The 25,793-nt window shown below is 41.9% G+C and overlaps 2 protein-coding genes across 2 annotated transcripts in view; one reads left to right on the top strand and one right to left on the bottom strand.

Annotated features, from left to right (window-relative positions):
• The window catches only part of LOC308323678 (large ribosomal subunit protein uL30-like), a 192,497-nt gene that overhangs the window by 67,103 nt on the left and 99,601 nt on the right, over positions 1–25,793 (top strand). The window lies entirely within an intron of this gene.
• LOC308323869 (ras-related protein Rap-1b-like) lies at positions 4,508–5,134 on the bottom strand (the record flags this gene model as incomplete). Its single annotated transcript, XM_080775725.1, has 1 exon — positions 4,508–5,134. The coding sequence occupies one exon, from the start codon at positions 5,132–5,134 to the stop codon at positions 4,508–4,510; it is 627 nt and encodes a 208-aa protein (XP_080631851.1).

Genomic DNA, 25,793 nt, shown 5'->3' on the forward strand with positions numbered 1-25,793 from the left:
ACTGTACTTTATTTGATGTCTGTACTGTTATCTGAGGCTTTGCTTTGCATTTTCATCTATAGGATGTTGCAGGACAGTGGATAATACTGCAGCTGTACTTTCTTCTCACCTCTAATATTCTCATGTTGCAGTTGAAGAGTTTTGCATGATAAGACACAAGGAAACAGAAGCATCTATCTTTATACAGAGGACCTCTATGCTGAATGTCATATGATCATATTTATTTTTCTTTCCTTTCTTTCTAAACAAGAAAATCAGATCCACATCCAAATATTTATTAATCAGATGACATACAGTAGTACCATGATAATAGCCAACAGTCATTGCCCTGGGAAAGTATTAAAACCCAGAAGAAACGCATGCCTTGGTAAAAAGTTAAATAATTATGCATCAAATTGCATCCATTCTCAATTTTACTGAATGAAAGGTATTTGATGTTAAATGAGTTCAAGAAGAATACCATCTCTAGGAATTAACTTATATAATATGTTATAAGTTAACAAAACCTATTGCTAAGCTAAAGGAGAATAGTTGATGGTATAGACCTTTATTGATTGCATGAGGGAAATTCAGTAGGAAACAGGACAGATACAGACGGGAGTGGATCAATACTAAACTTAAAGTAGTAAATGGTTAGTAATGTACATGAAGTAGAACTAAGATGAAAAAAAGGAGATTTAACCACTTAAACCATTTACAGCTCTTCCACCAAGGGTTTGTACTAGCCTCCTTTTTTCCTAGTCTACACCAAATCTCTTCACTGAAAATAGCCATCTACACTAGGCTCACAATGTGTTGCGATGTGTTGGGAGCTTGTAGATGTGCTATTTTCAGGCAGGCCTGGTTGTCTGCACTTGGACTGACTGGGATTTGCATGATGTGTGAGCTACATATTCGTTTTGCGTTGCCTCATGCAATTTTCAAATGCTTTTGTCATACATGCGTCTATATAGCATTCGGAGATTGTGGAATAGTTGTCCAACGCAAGGCTAGTGAGCTATTAACAGGTAACAGTTTGTAAAAATATGACAGCGGTTCCGTGAAGTGGATCCACAGAACAATTACTTGCTGACGCAGGAACTGTAGAATTGAGGTTGTGTATATAGGCCTAGTGGCAATTTAAATTAACACTGACAAATGTACTGTGTAGGAGGTCGGAGAATGCAATACTATTGATCTAATCTGGATTTATGAACATGGCTAAATCAATCAACTTGAAAACAAGCAAGAAGTCCTAGAGTGGAACAGTCAGAGACCCTGTACTCGTTCCAAACTTCTCAGGTATCCATCTAACACTGAGGAGCTTTGACCAAGTCTAGGGTCAGAGACAGGTTACAGACATGGCACAGAACAAAGAATTTGCTATAACACAGCTGATAATTGTGTATTCAGTTTGTTGATCTGCATACTAATACATTTACATCATGACCGGTGCTTTCAGTTGTAAAAGACTGGGCTTACCGCATTCGCCTCATAACTGTAAAACTGCTTTACTGTTTTGAATTGGTATAAAAGTTTTATATCCTCTCTAACTTGTTTATAAAACACCAGACATTGTAACAGTATGGTCTGCAAAACTTAGCTATCGATTCCTGCATGTTCCTCGCAGCTGTGATGAAAAGCGTTAATTTTCACCGGGGTATCCTCTGCCAGGCATCTCGGTCCGAGTGTGGAAGGTGATGGGTTGCCGTGTGAGTCAGGGTGATACAAATGGACACAGGTGTGAGTTTAAACGGGACACAAAGAGGAACCAGAGAGATGATAATCACAGTTCACTTCCTCGTCTGAGCCAGGAGAAACAATGCACCTTGTCTCTTTAGTGTGGCTGGAAAGGGGAAACACATCTCTGTTGCGTGTGTGCGTGTGTGTGTGTGTGTGTGTGTGTGTGTGTGTGTGTGTGTGTGTGTGTGTGTGTGTGTGTGTGTGTGTGTGTGTGTGTGTGTGTGTGTGTGCGCGTGCGTGCGCACACGTGCACTTCAGCCATGAACTTTGGCAGTTGGGAAGCACACTGTATGCATCCATCCACCCCCATATAGAACTGTGATCCAGGCAGTGCTGCTACACACTATAATCAGAGTAGACCTATAGTGACCTAGAAATGCTCCCTTTCTTCTGATCTGTCAGTTACAAATGACTGGCAAATCTGAGGTGTCCATATATCACAAGCATGTTGTGTAACTGAACGTCTACTGTAGTAACAGCGCAGCGGTTTATCTTGTTGCTTGTTTTTTGTATGGGGACAATGGGGGGAAATGAGCATTCTTCCTAAATCTGGTGTATTTACATTGCATTGTACGTGTGGTGTTCATCAGTATGTGCTGTCTCTACCAAATTGAAATAAACGTATACATATAAATATCTTCTTTAAATGTACATTTCAGAATGAATCTGGTTTTATTTATTTTGTGGTTATGTAATGTCCTGTAAACTGAACAGTGACCTTACTGACCTACAGTAGCCACCCAGTTCCCCCTCTCAACTATTCGTTATCTGAAATTGTACTCGATAGAGGAACACAGTGTTCCGTTAATTTCCGACTAATAGTCATCTTTTTTCTAAAACATACTGTGGTTCTGTGATATCTAATGTCTGCTCCGATCCACCAATTCAAATGCTCTTTCTTCCTCATTCATTGACAGTGAGCGTTCAATATAGCTGAGTAATGTACGTGATCTACCACTAGAGGGTGGTGCAAGACAAAACGGTGTGAAGGTTGAGATTGATAATACTGAAGCCATGATACAAATATGTGAAGTATTTTCAGCATGGATGGGATATTAATCAGCATAGCTATTTGTGTCAAGCGTCTACAAATGTGGTGGGAATCATAGTCCAATGTTTCACCTATATGCCCTGTTCCATGTGGCATACAATTCAATAAAATAAACCTATCTAACAGGGTTAATATATGTATAGGAACAAAGGGAGTCTACCAACACGCCTCAAGCCTGAAATGGCTGAGCCGGTGCTTCACAGGTGCAAGGACATCATGAGTTGCATAAGGAGAAGAGACTGGAGCAACACGGACATTTAGAGCCTTTTATTTAGGTGCTGAGTATACAAACGACTAACGTTTCGACCTTGCAGTCTTCATCAGAGTCATAAGGTGGTAGCATTTGGGCATGTCTTAAATACAGGCTGGGCTATCAATGAGCCAATGACAAGATACCATGAAACATGTAATAAACAGTTACTACCAGCAGTCTAGACAGTTCAGAGGGTGGCTATGGAAAACAGTAAAATAAATTAAGTTAATATATGTATCTCAGAATCAATTTCATATGATCTGGGACAGAAATCCATAAATCTGAGGTGATCTTCAGAATAGAATTTTGAGACTCCTGTCGTTTCTTACAGCCGTTATAGATTTCCATTGGTTTAGATGGAAAACGGTTGAGGATCAAGGGATATTATTACTTTGACAATTCAGTTATTTGTTATAAGGATTAAGTGCAATGTGTGTCTATGCAGTGAAGGTGATAGTTGATTTCATGATTGCTCTCTATACTCTGTTTCATATCCTCAGTAAATGTATAAAGCGGCAGAGATTAGTTCAACTTTTTATGGTTCAGAGAAAGTGTTTTTATTTACCTTGAATTGAACACTACAGTATGAAAAATCAATTCTAAAAGGATGATACATCGTTTTTGTGACAAAACCACTTCTTGCACTCAAACAAATAATCAGACAAACAATCCAGAACAGTGCAAAAGTGCAAAATAACAATTCCAATGTAAACTCAATGTGCATACAAAATACAATTCTAAAGAGTTCAGAATGTGCGTTAAGGTCCTCGATAGGATTCAGAAAATTGCTGTTGCAAATAGATATGCTTTGCCATTTATATGATTCATAAAAACAAACACAAAAAAACACCATATGCACATACATTTCATCTATGATCTCACGTCTTTCTTTTCCCCAACACTGGCAGTACAGTCACAACAGTCACCGTACACAGTTAGATATGAGTCAGAAGATTTGTCTGTCACAATTTGCTATTGTACTACTGTACACAGTGTACAGTATATCTTTTTTTCCCTTTTTTCATATATTCTAGCATTTAGAATCCCCACTGCAGTGTCCAATACAGGTGAGCAATGTGATTTCTCATCCTTGTGCGGACAAGATGTGTGCCACTTCACAGTATTTCTCCGCCTCAGTCATAGCCAATGCTCACAATGGCTTATACTGGCTTCAGTGGCTTATACTTATTTTTGAAGCCATCATAGATTCTTGATCCATTTAGTTTTTTCTTCGCAGTCGGTCAGTTGTAGCATAGTAGTAATTCAACTGCATCTCTCTGTGACTTGACTCTGGCAAGTCCACTCCCTGAACAATGTCTCTTTGAGTTTCTTTTGGACAATTCTCGCCTTCTTTTCTATCCTATCATCTATCCTATCATCTATCCTATCATCTATCCTATCATTCTCTCTCTCTCTCTCTCTCTCTCTCTCTCTCTCTCTCTCTCTCTCTCTCTCTCTCTCTTGTCCTCTCTACCATTCTATTAAGATATGATGCAGCTGTTGGTTTTGTTCATGGGGGGTCGGTTGTTGCCGTCGTTGGGGAAGGTCTCCCTGCGGCGTCTCAGGGCGGGGCTGAGGTGGCTGGGCAGGTTGGCCTGCTGGAGCAGCCGACGGAAAACCTCCAGCACGTTGTCGTTGTCTTTGGCCGAGGCCTCCATGAAGCTGTTGTTCCAGTCCAGCTCAACCGTGGACAGCGCGTCCTCGCTGGACACCAGCCGCTCGTCCTCCCGGTCGATCTTGTTGCCCACCACCACGATGGGCGTGAACTTGTCCTCCTTGAGCTCCAGGATCTCGTCGCGGAGGCTCTTGACCGCCGCCAGGGACTCGGGGTCGTCCACGGCGTACACCAGGGCAAAGGCGTCGCTGTTCTGGATGGAGAGCTTGCGCATGGCGGGGAAGGAGTAGCTGCCGCTGGTGTCCATGATGTGGATGGTGACCTTGACGCCCCCCACCTCGTACTCCTTGCTGTGGAGCTCTTCCACCGTGCGCCGGTGCTTGGGCTCGAAGGTGTTCTGCAGGAAGCGCTGGATCAGGGCTGTCTTGCCCACGCCGGCTGCACCCAGGAACACCAGGCGAACTTCTGTCTTCTCCTTCACTTCTAGGGACATGTTGTCTCTCTCTCTCTCATTCACCAAGAGCTTGATCTGTCTCGTCCCTCTCCTTTTCTATCCAAGTAACTATCTCCTCCTTTCCTCTGCAGCTCTGCCTGTGAATCTTCTTTTGGACAAATCACAGAGATGGATTTGAAACGGGGGTATCATAAGATGGGTAATCAGTGGAGTCTAGCTGCTGGTGCAGGCAGGCATTGGAGACGATGGAGAGTGCAGCAGAGCGAACAGAAATGATGCACGCATCTGTGTGTTTTAGTCTGGCTGCGCTCAGTATTTATGGGCTTTCTCTGTCACAGATATTCCACACCCACCCTTGGCTCTCTGCCAATCAGACTGTGAAGTAGCTCCCTGAGTAAACTCTTTGGCCAATTGGAGAACGCCATGCAAATTTCAGGGAATACAACTGAAAGAGGAGAGGTGATAGGAATCAATGATGTGCTTAAGTCACTGGCCCCACTTACATCTGGTATTAACAATCCATCTGTATCCAGATACAGTAGGCTTACTATTATTCATTATCTGGAATGAGCGATCTAAGAACAAAAGTATTGTTGCATTCCTTTCACTATTGATACATTCTAAAAATGGGTTTTAGAATTCAATATTGTTTCACGTTATAAGAATACAAATTCCTTAGTAGGTCAGTTCACTTTTTATTTTCAAACCATGTGAGAAGGTCATATTCTATCACTAGTAAACATTATGGTAAGATAAATCTCACTTCACCTAGGGTAGGCTATAGTAGGCTATATACTGTATATACTGTACAATTTAGGATTGCACTTTCTTGGGATAGAAGATATACTATAATACATAGATTTGCACCTTCCCTGGTCATCGATGTAGCATATTGTATGTCTGTCAGATTACCATTCTAGCACTTTCCCTGCTGTACCCCTTTCTGAAACCTACTGTTAGTGCTATATGGATTGAAGATATTTCTTGGTCACTCGTTCTCATGTTAACTTAAATTACAATGTTAACAATGTAATTTATATAGAAGGTTGTTTGTTTGTTGTTTACTTGGTATCCTGATCATATAGTTTCATTGTACAGATTATTTCCATAGTATATTGTTTAGACTGATGCCAGGTTCTTGGTTTTTCTATAGTTTATTGATTCACTACACTGTCTCTCTGCATTCTATGCAGTTGTGATTGTGTTGCTTTTGCTTATTGTACCTCACTTTGGATACGAATATCCGCTAAATGCTTAAATTGTAATTGAAAATTGTATTATGTTTCAGCTGTAGAATATAGAGAATATGGAATATACAGAAAACTAAAAGATGAATAAATGAGTGACCTGAAGGATGAGATAGTGGTGAATTACAGCATTTCTAAAGAAAATAACAGGAAAAATAATAAGATAGTTGTGCAAAACAAATATGTGAACATAAATTGAGACTGGCGTTCTGTTTTTCCATTATATGTCGGTGCAAAGAGTAGGAGTGGTGATTATTGTCATCCCATCTCACACTGACTCATGGTGCATTTTGATGGGTCAATCTACTAAATTGTTTTGTTTACTCTGAGAGTGCCAATTCTTCGATCTGGTTTGTGAGCTCTGATCGTGTAAAGCAGCATACGTCATGTTTTTGAATATATTCTAGGCTGCATGCCGCTGTCCTTGCGCCCACACTGTTGACAGAAACACATTTTGTTTTTGTCAAACAGTATGTTGTCCTCATTGTCCTCATTTACATTTGAGCCATTAAGCTTGGCCTCTTTTAATCAGATTGGCAAGTGCAGCAATAGCAAAAGAAACCTCCATTACTTGATCATCAACATTATAACCACCAGTAATACCGATATGAATGATGTTTGGAGCCATAGTACCCTGACAAAGATTCCTGAGATCTTAGGTTTTCATGAATAGATCTGTCATCTGTTTATTCATTACCTTTTGAAAGGCCATGAAGGTTGTCTTTAACAATAAATTGTGCTTTTTATGTATGTATGAGTGTTACACCTCCCTCCTTCCTGATGTCCTTGTACTTCCTGTTACACCTGGCCTCCTTTGAGGAGGCCAGGCAGTCAAGGTCCAAGGTCACCCTCTTCAGCAAGTCAAGTTCTATCTGCAGTACACTTTGTTCCACCAGCATGCTTGTCACGTGCAGGATTCAGTCTTTATGTAAAGCATCTTCTCATGTCCCAGAGAGGAGCAGGCAAACCTTCTCTGTCCCTCCCTCCATCGAGGCACAACTGTCTTTGCATGAAACTAATAGTCCTCATTTCTAGATCTATCAGGCAATTTGAGGCCCCTCATCCATAGGTCAGTGCATTAAAGCAGTCCTCACTGGACTGCCCGAAGACTGTCCAGTCAAAGGAGAATTATGCCAATACAATGTCATTGTCATTATATTCTGTTATGGAAAAACGACTGCAGTTAGGTGTGAGTGCAGACCATTTATATAGTTCAATGAGTCCATGATTGAAATTCTGCAAACACAATTTGCCCCTTGATGTTAATGAATTAATTAGTATTTACACAGGTGTAAAATAAACCTTGCTTAAAACGTGTGCAGAAATCTTGCTAAAGCTAATCACAATATCCAGTCTGAGGCATATTTACTGAGGTGCCCTTGATATACCTTTGAGCTCCTAATTATTTTTTATGTAGTATTACAGACTCAAGCTGATGTCAGGCTGTAATAGACTCAGATCCCAGTGGGAGATTTTGAGTGTATCATGTGACAGACTGAGCACAGAGGGATCTCATCAGCATCGGCTCATAATGGAATCCTGGAGCCTCCTTGCTCACATGTTTGGGATAGGGGACTTAACGGTGAGCGGTTCTTTCATGTCCGTCTCTGTCTTATCGCTGGTCCATTTCTGAAGTGGCAGGAGTTTCACAGCACTCCTCACGACCTCAAGTGTTTACTGTGTGGGACGGGTGGCGTGTTCTCTAAACTGTGACCACTTGATTGTCCCTCATTGAACTATATAAATGGTCTGTGACTCTGCACTCACACCTAACTGCAGTCGTTTTTCCATAACAGAATATTAAGAACGTAGAAATACAAGCTAACAAGAAAGAAAGAATATATATATATTTTTTCTTTAACAGATGGCCCCTTTCCTTTTTTGTGGAAAAGCAAAGGGGTAGACTACCCGGTAGAGAGATGTAGAGTCACCCAGGCACACTCAAGAAGCATGTGGTCATTGTTGGTTGTCATAATGGAATCGCTGCATTCAATGAAGAGGCCCAACCACCCTGTTCAATTGAAAACCATAATGTACTGTAGCTCCCCACACAGTCACAGGACATCAAATAATGTGAGTTCATGATGTGATGTGAGTTCTCACTGTGTTTGTCTCATTTGTTTTTCTACTGTAGGTTCTGTCAGAACCTACCTTTCGTCCATGCTAAACCCCTTATCCCTTACCCCTTATCCCTAAACGTCTTTGCCTTTTTCTTTTTTACTATTTTGAAAAAATAATAATTAATAGTTCAACTATAGATGTAGATTGGCTATTTTAACTAATCAAAAATGTTTTTCAAAATATTGATTGAAACATTTATTTATTTAATAATAAAAATCACACCCCTGTGAAGTGAGCAGTGCAACGTTGCACTGCTCACTTCACAGGGGTGTGATTCTTATTATTACAGTATTAGTATTTTTCTTATGAAAGCAGAGAGTCTTCTGTTTCATACGGTATATAGTATGTACATGTCGCTATAGGCCTTATTTTGTGAATAATAGTTGTTCAGGTCCATGCCTTCTCTAAAGTTCTCTCTGGTGGGCGCAAGCTGCATTCAATAGCCAATTACTGACAAACTGTACATGGGATCAATGTGTATTGTTTTCCTCCTAAAAGTAGTCATTCAGGGCTTTCATTCAGTGTGTAGTATGTACAGTATATGATATTATTTGTGTTCATTTTTATATCTCTGTCAATGTCTGTCAACTTCAACCTTCCATATCTCTGCTGTTTTTTCAAGCGAGCAGAGTTCAGGCAAAAGCAGGTGTTAGAAAAAGGTCAATATCTCCAGAATGGAAGATGGTAGAATTGAAGTGAACAAGTTAGGCTTTCTTTTGATGTATGCGGTGTGATTCTCGCTATAAGAGAACATTTAGCTGTGGGCCCCGAAATCTTTTTTTCCTTCAATGTAAAGTCCCTAGCATCACCAAGCTCAGCCTCACCGAATACCCCAGCACACAATGTGTTAATTCCTCTTGTACCAGTCCTTTTACAATCATCCAGAAACCTTCAGGAATTGATGTGACTGCTGCCAACTGTTGCCCAATGTGGCTCAGGAAGTAGAGAGGCAGATTGAGAAACAGAAGGGTTCAATCCCCGGCTCCAACTTTGTTACTGTCGATGTGTACATGAGCAAGACACTAAACCTCCTGCTCCTGATGATGAGCAGCTTGGTTCCTTCCTTGCATGGTTTCCTCTGCCTCTAGCGTGTGTGCGTGTGTGAATGTTAAGGCTTTGGATAAATGCACCAGTTTTAGTTACTGTATTAGTATACATTTAGTATTGTTAGTATCCTGTAAGACTAAGATTTAATATTGTGCAAATGCTACTAACTGAATCGTATTCATGTGGACTGAAACACATCAACTCTGTCCAGTAGCATCCCAAAAACCATTCGTTCTAAAAGAGAATAAATTCATATAGGATTTTCATATTGGATTCCATAATTCTGTATCTATTATAGTGTGCAAGTATAACTATGGAGTCTGACCCATACACCCTGTAGTGACATGACATGCTGTAAAGTCATTTTGTTTTACTGTGAAGCTAAGTGGGCAATTTATGGCCTTGTTGCTCTCTAATGATGTACTAGAGTATGATCAGGGACAATATTTACATGGTTTGTTTGACTATAGGGAAGATGAGGTAAAGTGCAGTGCTACAGTCTTATTGATATCATTATAGCTATGTACAGTACACTGGCTTTGACAGGGCTTCTTATTGTACAGTGTCTCCTTTTTGTCTCCACCAGGCTGAAGGCATGGGGAGAGAGTATTGGACTCTGTGTGTCCGTCCGTCCGTCTGTGTACAACTAATCTCCGGCACCGTTAACCCGGTCGATGCCAAAATTTGCACACACACTCCCTAGATGGCAGCATGAACCTCTGCCCCAAATTTTCCAGAACGGCCTGTTTTAGCGCCACCAGGAGGCCGACTTTTGTAAAACATTTTTTTATATTACTGCTCAAGACAGATCTGTCCGATATTTCATATTCCATCCTGATTGGCTAACATTGGCTTTCAAAGTCTACAGGTTTGGCCCGTTTTGAACAAAAAGCCTCAAAACATGAACGCAGCGTGCAATTTACGTGAAATCTTTCACAGACGTTCCTACTAGGCTGAGGAATATATCCCACCCTTTTCACATTGGCCTGGATTTTGGAACAAAATGCCTCAAATCATCCAATTCCACAACCTGACCTGCCCTGGTGGAGACCTGGCACTTTTTCTAGTTTAATCTCCTTTCCTCTTCCTGACTTTATTTAGGCTGTGGAGTGATATACTGTATACTATAACTTATAGTATACATTGTATAGTATACAGTGTATAGTATACTGTACTAGGGGCAATGGTACCAAATATAGTTCTGGTGAGTATAGAAGGCCTGTGTCTGTGTTTGTGAATGTAATGGTTTCTGTAGAGCTCTATCCGTGCACCATGAACGCTCACTGAAGCACACAGTTGAAGAAGTGAAAACTGCTTACAGTACGTCTCTCAGCCTCACAGCTCAGTGCTGATCCACCGTCAAAGTAAACTCCCTCCTCCTACCTATCACCAGGGTCCGCTCTAGATACTGTAGTACAGTGGTTCCCAAAGTGGGGTCTGGGGACATCCAGAGGGTCCCCATCTAATTGGATGGTTAAGAACCAAATGGACCCTTATGGGACTGTAACTCTGAGAGTGTACAGATGGAATCAAATGGACCCGTTAGTCCCATTCGTTTCAATTTGGGGGTCCTTGACATGAAAAAATGAGGTCAGACTGATCAGCTTGCTCCACCATCCTCCTTTAAGCATAACATACAAGAAAGATGGACGGTAGTATGGGGTGGTTGGGGTTGGTGTTAGGATTGAGGCAACACAGGGCTGAGGGAACATACTACGACATACACTACACTGGGACCATCTACAAGCACACTTGATTGACCATATTGTACATGAATATGACCATGTTCCTGTTAATGACTTTATTTTTGCATTTCACATTTCAATCTTCTACCTAGTTATTAAAACATTTCAAATTCAGTCAATGTTGGTTAAACGTCATTGTTGCCCATGTGATTTGTTCCCCCCCGCCACACCTTACGCTATGAAATGTGTTAAAATATGGTGCATGATATTTGACTCCATCATTCCAAATCATCATAATTTGGAATGATCATTCCAATAGTGACACACCATTTCACCATTTACCATTTTACCATTTAAACATGAAAATCACACTTAACATTAACATAGTCCTACATGAATGCAAACAAGAAGAGACCTGTTGACATGAAAAACATCAAATGACCCACAGGTTTCTCATCGTCTCTCCTAATCCCCCCCTCTGAATGTGTGTGGACAGAGTGAACAAAGGTGCACATGTGGGTCACTCACAAGAAAGTGTGTGTGTGTGTGTGTGTGTGTGTGTGTGTGTCTGTGTGTGTGTGTGTGTGTGTGTGTGTGTGTGTGTGTGTGTGTGTGTGTGTCAACCTCCCTGACTACTAATTCCTTTGCCATTAGCCTTGGAGAGGAACATCATGTCCTATACTGGTGGGGGTGTCAGGTGGAGTTTAGTCTCATTACACCTTATTGTAAGAGATTGTTCTCTCTCTGCCCTGTGTAAACACTGTAGTGCAACTCGTTCTGAGCTTCTGCAATTCTTTTCCGAATCTAGGATTCATGTTGAGTTTAGTTAATACAGTATATTATAGATTAAATACTCAAGAGGATGGAATCAGTTGCAGTATTGAGTGTTTCTGTCACAAACACACTGTGATTTATTTTGTTTCCGTTTGTCTGAATGTTGTTTTTCTCTGGTAATCCAGTCTGGCAGTGTGCCATGGGTTCGACTCCCGATCCCGGTGGCCTTTACCTCATGTCCCCCCATCTCTCTCCCCATTTCCTGTCAGCCTACTGTCTCTCCCTCTGTAAAAAATATAAAATAAAGGCGAAAGCCACAATAAACATTTAAAAAAGAAATGGTGGATAATGTTTTCTGGTGAGTAGAGCCCTGTAGAGGGTTTTAACAAGGAAGAGTATTACATTCCTAATAAGGTTTTATAAGAGAAACGAGACAATAACAACAAAAACACAAAATAAAATCCAAAAACTAAACAAAACAACAACCATAACTCAACAATAAAAAGATTGCAAAGAATTTTAATTGCCTACAGTCATCTGACCAAAAGTTCAACTTTGGCAGGGTCAAGTAACAGATTTTCTCAGTGAGTGAAACAAATGTCTGGATGAACGCCAATGTGTTGGGTGAGTCTTTGTTAGTTTTTAGATTTATGCAGCGTTGACTAATACATTAGCAAACCATTACCAAACCACACTCCCACACACAAAAAACGCACCCATGTGCACGCGCTCATGCACGCACGCGCGCGCACACACACACACACACACACACACTCACACTCACACTCACACTCACACTCACACTCACACACGTACCGTATCATCAAGTCTAGCCTCTGGAGCAGATGGATTATATGGCAACAAAAGCAGAAAGTGCTCTTTTTGTTATTCTAGCTTGAATTTTATTGTTACATAAGTTGACAGGTGTAAAAGAGTGGGTGAAATTATTTTCCATATACAAGCCTCCACAAAGGTCAGTTTCAAAACTAAAATGTCAAATAACAAAACAATAATGTGAAGTATGCATTTTATACACTTTAAAAAAGAATAAAAAATACCTACCGGTAAGTCTCTGCAGAGAGCAGCAAATATGTGGGAATGTAGTATATTCACATTCATATAAATTATATTCGTAGCCATACATAAGCGACTAATTAGACTCTGCAAACCGCATGGCAGTAATAGATTTTGGTGATATTCTATACACATCAGCAGTACTGTATGCTGGCTGCACAGAGGTTTGTCACCAACTACAGTATATGAATCTCAAACACATTATTCTACCCTCTATAGCATACAGTACATGGGCAACTGGTTGCCCGGCGGCCGCATGCGGCCCCCACCTTCACTTAGGCTACATCTTTTGTTATATACTGCACATGCATCTATTCTGAAAAACGGTAAATCACAGATGGTTTTCTTTGTGTGTTTTTATGTGATTTTGAAGCTGATGCTGCCAGAAGGTTTTCAGTCAGGGACCTTATCCTCTAGTCACATTCTGTGCTGAAACCTCTCATAAATATCCATACAAAATGAATCTGCTGCACTCTCATTAAAAAAAAACTTCCAGTTCGATTTTCCAGTAGAAGCTAATATACGGGCACTGAGGTTGGCAGTGCAGCCTTATTCTCTCTCTGTGACCCACTGGGTCAGTGCAATTAGGCTACTTGTGGAGTTATGAATAGAATTATAAATCATATCATTAGGCTGCCTGCCTGAATGGATTCAGTCTGCTGTCTACACCCACCACATTCCATCTATAGGGGAGCTAAATAACCCTGGCATGGCAGAGCAAAGTGCAACACACCAATAATTGTGTGTCAGCTTCACCTATAATTGTTATAATAGCATTAGACCTTTTGTCTTTGGCTCGTCATATTTCTTTTCTTTATCAAGATAGCCAAAATGTACAAGGTTCTATGATGTTTTTGATGTCGGAAAGAAACCTTTTTTGACACATTTTGAGCTTGTCTATTTGCTATATTCACCATTTTGAAAAACATAAGGATGCCAGGTTGAACCCACAATCTGTCTGTGGGTTTTATAAAGTATTAATAACAAGAGTTTGTAAGTTGTGACTGAATAATAACTACATTTAATCCATGGAACACAGAGTTTTTCCCATTTCCTGAAAACTAACCATTTTGACCGAAAACTGCCTGACAGCAATGATGTGTTTCCACAAGTGGAACACAACTCCCCCACCCTGCCCAGTGTCACTGTGTCCGTATATAGTGACATGGTAGGTCACACATTTAGATATTACTACTGCAATGCACTTCATATCGGGGTTAGCCAGGGCTTTCTTCACAGACTATACAACCAATTTCGAACGCTGTGTCATTGTGTATGAGCAAAGCTGCCAGAAGGTGTGACCACATTTCCCCCATCTTCCTTCATTGGATAGTGTACAGTAGGCTGACAGGAAATGGGGGGAGAGAGATGGGGAGTGACACGCAGCAAAGGGAGTCGAACCTGCGACCCGCTGTCAGGCTACATTAGCAGCCTTAGTGCCCGGACCGCCAGCTCTGTTGTTTTTAAATGTGCTCTATAAATACAGTTGGTTTGGAATGGATATTAGACATAAATTATGCATTTAGATTTTAACCTCACAACAGATTGAAAGAAGACCCAGAGGTCAGGATGCCAGCAGGGATTGCATATGTCCCTCATTATCTTCTGTATGATGAGCCTGTTGATTACAGACTAGCTGATCTGCTTATGAGGAGCACATGTAATGTGCTGTATATGACATGCCTATGGCGTCTGGGTGGCTGATTAGGAAGAAATTAGCATAGAGAGCGTGTGTGTGTGGGTGTGTGGCTGTGTGTTTTCTACCTCTGGTCTGCTTTGAGGCAGGACTCCAGAGAAGAAGGGAAGATACAACCTCATTGTCAGCTCTGTAGCAGTGGCCGGCAAACTGTGTTCTTCTGGATCGGACTAGTGAAGAAACACGGGGAAGGTTGCCGTATATAGATTTGTCGATGGGTGGCTCTTCCAAAACAGATTTAGCGCTCTCATTAGAAGGCGGATGTAAGTGCCATCCAACCAATGTCTCGGAGCCAAGTAGAATCGGCTCAACGGTCGTCCTAAATATTTTTACTTTTAACATCTTACTAAGCTTTGTGACATACCGGTAAGCGGTAACAAACCTGCCGCCCTTTTATGTCTGTGTATGAGCAAAGTATACAGGTGTGTGTGCGTGTGGGTGTGTGTGTGTGTGTGTGTGTGTGTGTGTGTGTGTGTGTGTCTTATAAAGAAAAAGTGTTCTGTTAAACAATAGAGCTGTGATCAGTTTGCTTTTGGTGTGCGTAGAAAATTATTGGATTCAGTTTTTGAGTAAGCAGGCTCCAGATGGTAACGGGTACCGTCGCCCATAATCCATTTTGCCCTTGTTTCTTTCCGCTGACCTCATATTACGCTAACTGCCGTTTTACTGAGGTTAGGTTAGGAATAAGGTTAGGTTTAACCGTTTAAGCATAATTTACTTAGGTTACTTTAGGAACTCCAGGCTGAACATCAGTTCCATCGGCTGTGCGCCTGGAGCGCCTGTGGAATAGAAACCAGGCTTAGTTTAGTTAAGCGCTATAAAGCTCTCATCTCTCTATTAATTAGCTGACAGTTTATTACTGTGTGCAGTGTGTGCAAAGCCACACAAATCACAATGTGGTGTTCGGTGTTGAAGCTGCTCTGCTTTATGTTCTAATACTCTCCTGCTCGGAAGCATTTTATCGGTTTGTCGTCGACCGTGATAAAAAAAAATCACACCTGTGTGAACTGAGTGGTGCAACTCCCCTCTCCCCCCCCCCTCTCTCTCTCTCTATACTTCTCTCTCTCTCATTAGCAGGCAACAGTGCAGCACATGCAGCACTATCTCTCGCTCTGTTTCTGGCAAACAGCGCAAACTAATAGTCATTCTGGTGCTCATGGCCACATACGGCGGACACATAGGCGGACACAGGACACGTATATTGCTGTTCCCATGAGTGGTTGCACCACTCAAAAAACAGTTCAACTCTCGCCTCTGATCGCTGATGATACTCATTATGAGGTGGTAGCCGGCCGAGCGTAGCTGATAAACATGGCTCGCCACGTCTCTGGTCCCTGCTACGGTAAATGTGAAACGTTTTTAATCCCGTAGCTCACAGAGACACCATGCCTATAGCTAGCTCACAGAGACACCATGCCGTGTCTTCATCATTGCGAGCATACGATCTGTCCAACGTGTGATGGAACCTGGATAGTTACGCCATGAAGCGGCCCATCTCTTTCCCAAGAATGCTGCTCATCTGGAATGAATTTACTGAGCAGTTGGGGGTCTGTGCAGTGTGCACCACCACATGCCACACTAAAAGCAACAATCTATGAATCTATCTTTTTTTTATCCAGATTTTTTTTATCTCTCTCACTCTCACACGCCAATGGAGGTATGGATGGGCATAACAACTGCATCATTCTGTGTCACTCATCATACTCCAGCCTGTGACAAGCAGAGAGCAAGCAGAGGATGAAAGGGAAAGAATAGAAGCCTGCTTAGCCCTGGTTCTGTTGTTGTTTTCTGTTTGGAATGAAACAGCAACAAAAGAGCAAAATATCTGGGGCAGGAAAAAGTGTCTATTTCCATTTTGTATCGTAATGTAAGAGACGTTTGCTGAACTGAAGACCGTGAAAGGCGTATAACCTTCAAGTTCTGTAGACCTGCTTCCTCGCGGCCACAGATAATGGCATATATTATTTTTTCATAGTCTTTTCTTTTATCCATGTTTTATCTGCTCCTGCTTGGATCTACATAGCTGTGTGTTCATAGGTAAAGCACATACGATATGCTTGCTATGCGGGAACAGTCCGGACCATGAATTGGAAATGAACTTGACAGGTCAACCCCCGCTGCGTCCTGGGACACCCATGTCCCTTTAGCGCCACTTTAGTGTGTGAAGACCCAGCTCTTTTATGCTCGTCAGGCCCTGGGCTGTCAGCATCTTTTAATGTCAGCGGTATAGATATAGCCAGGCAAACCTGAACTTGTTTTATTGGTAGGCCTTTGATTTTGATGAGCTTCATCAGGGAAATTTTAATTGGGGGAGGGAGCTATCGTTCTTATGGCATCAAGGTCTCGGAAAGTCCCTATAGGCTGTTCCTGCCTGGTGGGTATGTAGATTATGATGACAAACTGATTTTATGTGTGCTGATGACATGACTCAGAAGGTCAGTCTGTTGTTTTTTAAAGTCTTAATTGCGAACGCAGTGAGCACTTACTATGAGACCTAGCAGATCATGTCTGTCTGTGTGTCTGTCTGTCTGTCTGTGTGTCTGTCCCGCTATACGTCCAAATATGGAGTGTGTTGCATCAGCAATCACTCAGCTCCATATATGGGCACAAAAGGGGCCAGGTCCACATATACAGTAACAGCGGGACAGACACACAGACAGACAGACATGATCTGCAGGGTCTCAGCTGCGTTCGCTTCCCGCGTTTGCGCGTCTTACTGGTGAGTTACTTAAGTTACGTCACTCATCATGTTCCCTGTTCATGTTTGTTGAAATATCTGTACATAAATGCCCTTTCCCTAGCACCTTAGATAGCACTTTATGATAGCAGACAGATAGCATTTTTGCGAACGCAGTGAGCACTTACTATGAGACCTAGCAGATCATGTCTGTCTGTGTGTGTGTGTGTGTGTGTGTCTGTCTGTCTGTCTGTCTGTCCCGCTATACGTCCAAATATGGAGTGTGTTGCATCAAGACGTCCAAATATGGAGTGTGTTGCATCAATCACAAACAAATCACTCAGCTCCATATATGGGCACAAAAGGGGCCAGGCGTGTGCACATAACAAGCACAAGCAAAACAAATTCACGTGACCGCGCTCACGTAAATACGCTAGCTTTGATGCACAGCGACTTCTCTGAGCAAAAACGCAGGTCTCATTGAAAATGAACTATAGGTGCGTTTTATCGCTCCCCGTTTGCAAGGCCCTTTAGAAGCATGAATAGTTGTATGTCTGCTAATGGAGCATTAGCCCTACATATATATAAACATATAAACAATGCCAACAACAATGTTATTCAGCAATGTGATAAAACTCTCTGTGTGAATAAGGACAATTAACTATAGCACTCCTCCACGAGGTTGATGAATTGCTTAAGATACATCTCCAGACATTTCATTTTCTAGGGCAGCGATGGGCAACTGGTAATGCGGCCCCGCAGGTAAATATCAGAATACTGATATATTGTTGATTTCAGCTGTTACAATTCCAAACAGGCAAACATGAGCCGCTTTAATTACTGCAGTCTAAATTAAACACGTCGCAGTGCGACATGTTTTGAGCATTTTTTGCTATATGACAGGGTGTCAGGAAATGTTGCCCTCTGGAGTGAGTGTGGAACTATAGTGGCCCTCTCCATCGTCTAGGGAGGTCTACGGAGAGTTGGACAAAACCAGGGGTTCATATTGGCAGATGCAGTGTTGATCCAGAGGTAGCCAGAATATGCCTCAAGAAGACAACGAATGAGATGGAAGTCCCATTGGTATCATTAACCACCATTTCCCTCAGGCATCTTTGTTACATAAAATGTCAAATGAATGATTCTAAAGTCTCTGGAGTCTACCGTAAGTCAGCCTTGCTTCAAATGTGAAGGGACCAATGTGTAGGTGTGCACAATGTGTAGGTGTTATCCTTAGACAAGGATAACCAAGACCTAAGGCACAGTGTCAGAATGACAAACAGAGACTGATACGTACTGTATCCATGCATGCGCCATGCTGCACCGATGTGATACGTACTGTATCCATGCTGCACTGATGTGATACGTACTGTATCCATGCTGCACTGATGTGATACGTACTGTATCCATGCTGCACCGATGTGATACGTACTGTATCCATGCTGCACCGATGTGATACGTACTGTATCCATGCTGCACCGATGTGATACGTACTGTATCCATGCTGCACCGATGTGATACGTACTGTATCCATGCTGCACCGATGTGATACGTACTGTATCCATGCTGCACTGATGTGATACGTACTGTATCCATGCATGCACCATGCTGCACCGATGTGATACGTACTGTATCCATGCTGCACTGATGTGATACGTACTGTATCCATGCTGCACCGATGTGATACGTACTGTATCCATGCTGCACTGATGTGATACGTACTGTATCCATGCTGCACCGATGTGATACGTACTGTATCCATGCTGCACCGATGTGATACGTACTGTATCCATGCTGCACCGATGTGATACGTACTGTATCCATGCTGCACCGATGTGATACGTACTGTATCCATGCTGCACTGATGTGATACGTACTGTATCCATGCTGCACTGATGTGATACGTACTGTATCCATGCTGCACCGATGTGATACGTACTGTATCCATGCTGCACTGATGTGATACGTACTGTATCCATGCTGCACCGATGTGATACGTACTGTATCCATGCTGCACCGATGTGATACGTACTGTATCCATGCTGCACTGATGTGATACGTACTGTATCCATGCTGCACCGATGTGATACGTACTGTATCCATGCTGCACCGATGTGATACGTACTGTATCCATGCTGCACCGATGTGATACGTACTGTATCCATGCTGCACCGATGTGATACGTACTGTATCCATGCTGCACTGATGTGATACGTACTGTATCCATGCTGCACTGATGTGATACGTACTGTATCCATGCTGCACCGATGTGATACGTACTGTATCCATGCTGCACCGATGTGATACGTACTGTATCCATGCTGCACCGATGTGATACGTACTGTATCCATGCTGCACCGATGTGATACGTACTGTATCCATGCTGCACCGATGTGATACGTACTGTATCCATGCTGCACTGATGTGATACGTACTGTATCCATGCTGCACTGATGTGATACGTACTGTATCCATGCTGCACCGATGTGATACGTACTGTATCCATGCTGCACCGATGTGATACGTACTGTATCCATGCTGCACTGATGTGATACGTACTGTATCCATGCTGCACCGATGTGATACGTACTGTATCCATGCTGCACCGATGTGATACGTACTGTATCCATGCTGCACCGATGTGATACGTACTGTATCCATGCTGCACCGATGTGATACGTACTGTATCCATGCTGCACCGATGTGATACGTACTGTATCCATGCTGCACCGATGTGATACGTACTGTATCCATGCATGCACCATGCTGCACCGATGTGATACGTACTGTACTGTTTTTTAGGAGAAAGATAATTTTTCTTCATAAAGTGTACAGAAAGTGTTAATGTGTTTTTATATGTCCACATCCACCAGTTCATTAAGTATGGCTGGTTTGCTTGATGGGTGCAGGTGATCCACCTGAACTGAAGCCACGCCCACATCTGTTGTTGTATGATAGAGGGGGAGGGGTTAGGGGAGGGGATGATATTGTGATATTGTCATTTCGTTTGGGCCTTTTGAGAATCACGACACTCCATCTTTAAGGTCATTATCACAATAGTTTGATTCATATATTATCATGCCCCAAATATGGACACCAAGGATAAAACCACTTAACTACTTAATCCCTGGCATCCTCGGGGGGGAAGACTTTAGCAGAAAATAGCCGATCAACAAGCTCACAACGTTTCTGTACCAAATGTCTTTGCTGAAAGTAACCTCATGTTGCAACCTGTTGTGAGCTAGTAGATCACATTCACAACACATCGGCTATTTGTTCTGAAAAACTCAGAAAAAAACATTCAGAATCATCATAATTTTCTACTCTTGAATACTTACTACTTAGTATTTACTTTAATGTATATACTTTGTCCACCACTTCCTACGTCTACAGGTTCTGGTTGCGGGGTGAGCCAAACAACCAGAGAGGTGGTGAAGGTGAAGACTGCGCTCATATTGGGGAAACAATTGGAATAGGATGGAACGACTGGATATGTCATGGTGCTGCCCGCTGGATGTGTGAAAGAGCTGTGTAGAACAAAACAGTAGGTGGGTCATTGACACATTTTTATACTGTTTAGTATTTAGTAACGTGCCATGGCTCCTCAGTTCGCACTAAATGTCTGATCACATGTGGCAATGCTGGAGAGGGGTTGCTATACCCCAGTGTTTATACACAGAGCTTTTTTTGCGTTGAATCAGCGTTGACGCAGGTCAGTGCTACAGTCAATGAGTTCACCTGAGTCTATTGAGTACTACTCACCTGACTTTCCAGTGCACAGGCTTATCTTCCATGCGTAGCACTGCAAATACAAAGACATGGACACTAGGATCACACATACACACGCACGCACGGCGCACGCATGCACGCACGGACACACACACACACACACACACACACACACACACACACACACACACACACACACACACACACACACACCACAGTGGAAGTGCGGTGACTCATGAGTGTGGTGAACTTCATTTAGAGGGCATGCATGCCTGGTGGTTTCTTTTCAGTCTGTGTTTGGGTTCACAGTCACCTGACCTGGACCTCTGTTTGGCTGTCTAATGCAGCGAGATAATGGACAGTGATGAAGTTAGTGAGCTTTCACAATTCACTGAATCCATGCAGTGGTTCTCAATGTGGGATCCGGGGAGAAAATGCGTTAATATGGCATAGAAATCTGTTAAACACTTTTAACAGTTAGTTAGTTCATGGATTAACTAATCGATTTAATCAACTATATAAAAAACAAACTATCTTTTGGGGGAAAGCCCACAAAGTCACCCGTTAGCTGAGAATACAGCCATTTATAGCTTGTCATTTGTGACTGGTTATTTTCACTGCAGACCTCGCCTATGATATGATCAATACCTACTGTACACTGTGCCTGGAGTTGTGGAACAAGCCGCTTCTTTCCTCTTCTCTTCATTATTTTTCTAGGTTACTATAGGTCTATGTGAGCCCTGTATTGGCAAGGCGAGGCAAGTATAATGGATAAATCGGCATTACATAGACATATAAAGTGATATACCACTCACCCGTGTGAACTGAGTGGCGCAACTACCCTCTCCCCCCCTCCTCTCTCTCTCTCTCTCTCTCTCTCTCTCTCTCTCTCTCATTAGCAGGCAACAGTGCAGCACTGTCTCTCTCTCTCTGTTTCTGGCACAACAGCGCCCCTACTGGTACTCATAGTCATACTGGTGCTCATTAACGTCACATAGTCACATAGGTGAACCAACACATAGGTGAACACGGACATTGCTGTTCCTTGGAGTGGTTGCACCACTCAAAAATAGGGTGGAGCACCACTAACGGCTGTTATATAAAATAATTGGTGGGTTATATAACTGTCCATTTTTTTTTAAGCCTGAATTTATTTTAATGGTCATCCTGAAGTAGAACATCAATTATTCTGTCAATGTAAAGCATTTATAATATGCAATGGTCCTCGCCACGTATATTTAGATACCATGTCATTATGACTCATAAAATACTGCCTCATCACTACCTAACTCTATGTGAGGGCAGAGGTATTCGAAACACCCACAGCACCACCGACTCAATAATACTTAGATACCCTCTCTTTGTGTCTTTGTGTCTCTCTGGCTGTCTTTCCCTCTCCCTCCCCCGTGTATATAATATTCGTTGCTGTCAGGAGGAAACCACTTAACTCAATTTTTTGATTCTTTGTTTATTTTATTTTATAAATCAGTGCTATTGAACACCCTTTACGTCTGGTGTTGGTTAAAATAATATTGAACCAATGAAAAGTAGTAAAAAGTGCTTTGGACAAAACCTCTTAACTGCATTGGACCTTCAAACTATCTGATAAAACAGATAACTCCACCATCTCTTTATCATGCAATATATAGAGTATACAGTCACCAACATTGATGAGGTAGTATTGCTTTTTTTCAAAATATAAGGTTTTTGTTAATTTCCTCTAAAAATGAACCTTTTGGAGTTGGTTTATGAATATGCTCTGAATGATGTTCATAGTATGCTCTATGGTGAATGTGGACTTGATTTAATGTTTAGCTTATAGATTGGGGGGGTCAGGGGTCGTGCTATTGGCTGAAGTGAAATGATCTGTGTGAGTTCACTTGATGACTAGAATCTCCCAGGCCAGGTTCCTTCCCAGAGCTACAGTACATGATGAGCTAGCTAATCGATGAAGGCACCGATGGATGGATGAGAAAATATAGAAAAGGATATTGTCAGAGCCTTTCACATGAGATTGGTAGGAAGATTCAGAGAGAGAGAGAGAGAGAGAGAGAGAGAGAGAGAGCTGTGACTGCAGGCGTGGGTTTATCTGGTCCAGTTTTTAACATGACATTCTCTATCATCCAATCCTGCAGTAGTCTGGAACTGGCATGCAGGGCAATGTGTGAAATTGAGGGATCAGGGATGGTCAGTGGTAGTGTTTGTGAAATTGCCCCAGTTTTCACCACAATAAAAAAGAATAGTTTTCAGTGCCTACATATAGACGTTTATCATGTTAGGCCTATGTAAAGAACCCAAACACGTTTTTCACTGAGCTATTATATATTCTGCATTGCGTCGTTATACATCCTATATAAGGGTATAAAGCTTTTTGAGTAATTTTGGGACAAATAGCAGCATTTTTTCTCTCTTTTTTCTGTACAGTAGAGTTCTACTCGATACAGGGGTTGTTATGAAACAGTCTGAGACTGTAGAAAACCTTCTACAAGGAAGTATTACAAAACAATGATATTGATTAGTGATAGTATAGGCCTACTGTTTTTTTCTTTTAAGATATTTTTTTATCCCCCCCCCCCCAGTGCCTCAGTGTGGTGATGCAAACCACCTGCAAACCCCTGAACCTTTTGCTGTCTCCCCTCTATATGGAACACACTATTCATATTTAAGATACATCCCCCCTGTCACCATTCATAAAGGCAATTGTCCGCATCTTAATAAACATTCTGCTATGAAAAGAATACCAGAGCTACTGGTGGCAGGACAACTTCACTACCCAGTATACTACAGTATATGTAGCTTGTCATTGATGGGGAGACTGTGCCTCCCTGTGGCTGACTGAAAGAAATGGAGGCAGAGGGTTGGCTGAGGGTGTGTAGAGCCCAGGATCACATTAGATAATTGACAAGGGTGAAAAATGTGTTACAAAATCGTGGGATAAAAATGTAGTTTAAAAAAATAAAAGCTTGTGTGAAATGGAGGTCAGGCTAATGTACTGTATTATCAACCTGGGGGTCCTTGAAAGAAGAAAAAGGGTTTGAGACCCACTGCCATTTGGAACCATACAGTATGGCATTTTAACGAACAATGTAAGAACCATTCATTTTGTGTACCTAGTGCCAGGCCCAGCAAGCATAGGAGTTGAAGAATCAGGAGCATGTCAGCTTGGGGTTCAGAAGTCTTCTTCAAGGGTGTGTCAGTGGAGCTTGGATCGCGGTCTTCTTGAAGGGTGCGTGTTTCTGTCTCTGTGTCTTGCAGACGTTTGGCTATCCATCTTTTTATCTGCTCCACATGAGGGCGTCTTCACAACTGGCATAATTTAATTGGCCATAGTGCATTTTTAGCAGCTGTAGGTAGTTTTTAATGTACACTACTCACTGTACACTCTGAGAGTGTACAAATGGAACCAAATGTACAAACAATGATGAATGAACATTTGTACAAAAACATGGCCTAATTGAGTCTGTGGCCATATGAAACTGGGGTCCTTGAAAACAATATATCCGTGTACAGAACTCGGCTTCCTATCTGCTCACCATAACACCAGTTGTTCAAACACAGGATAAACTCACAGCAAACGTTCTCCCTCCCCCAGTGCCTCAGGTGTGGTGATGCAAACCTCCTGCAAACCCCTGAACCTTTAGCTGTCTCCCCTCTATATGGAACACACTATCAATCCATATTTAAGAGACATCCCCCCCTGTCACCATTCATAAAGGCAATTGTCCTCATCATAATAAACATTCTGCTCCCTTTTATTAAAATAATTGGCAGGTCAGAATATGAAAAGAATACCAGAGCTACTGGTGGCAGGACAACTTCACTAACCAATATGCTAGTAGCTTGTTGTCATTGATGGGGAGACTGTGCCTCCATGTGGCTGACTGAAAGAAATGGAGGCAGAGGGGACATTTAAACAGTGCTGGGACCAATATTGGTTTCCTGAAGTGTCTGTGTTAGTCAACAGTATAGTATAACAGATACTATAACAGTATAGTATAGTATCTTTTTGGGTAGAGGGGCAGTCTACTAATACATTATTTTATTATTAAATTATACTGTACTTGTAAGAGCCTCAGCTGCAAAAATCTGAAAGGGACACTATGACATTAAATAAATGAAAGTCATTTTGGAATATTGAAAAAGAGCTAGAATAAGGAAGAGAGAATAGAGGAAAAGAACATGACACACAACAGGTCAATAAGAAGGTTAAGGCACATACTAATTATGATTGTATTAAAAAAGTCCAATATACATAATGTGCATGATTTAAATATACAATCGCTAGATGGCACTATGGAAGGCAGAAATAGTGCAGGTGGGAAAACATATCCAGCATATAAAAATAGCAGCAGGCATACATAATCACAGTTTCATGGTTAAAGGTATTCATATCCCATATTTATTTAAGTGATTATATTGGGATGGTACAGCTGCAAGTTCATGAACATGTTGAAACCTCAGCAAGTCTGTCAGACTCAACTGTTTAGACTATGACAACAGTGAGTGAGGTCTGTGTACATACCATACCTATTCCAGTTCATTTGGTACATTTGGCACAGTGCATGTTTGAACCTCTCCGCTTGATGGCAGTATTGTACAGCAAAGCTCATAAAAACCTCACAGTAGGTGTGGCTGAAGTAAGTTCCAC

This window comes from Protomyctophum bolini, assembly GCF_963924005.1.
Source record: "Protomyctophum bolini genome assembly, chromosome: 11".
Taxonomy (NCBI): Eukaryota; Metazoa; Chordata; class Actinopteri; order Myctophiformes; family Myctophidae; genus Protomyctophum; species Protomyctophum bolini.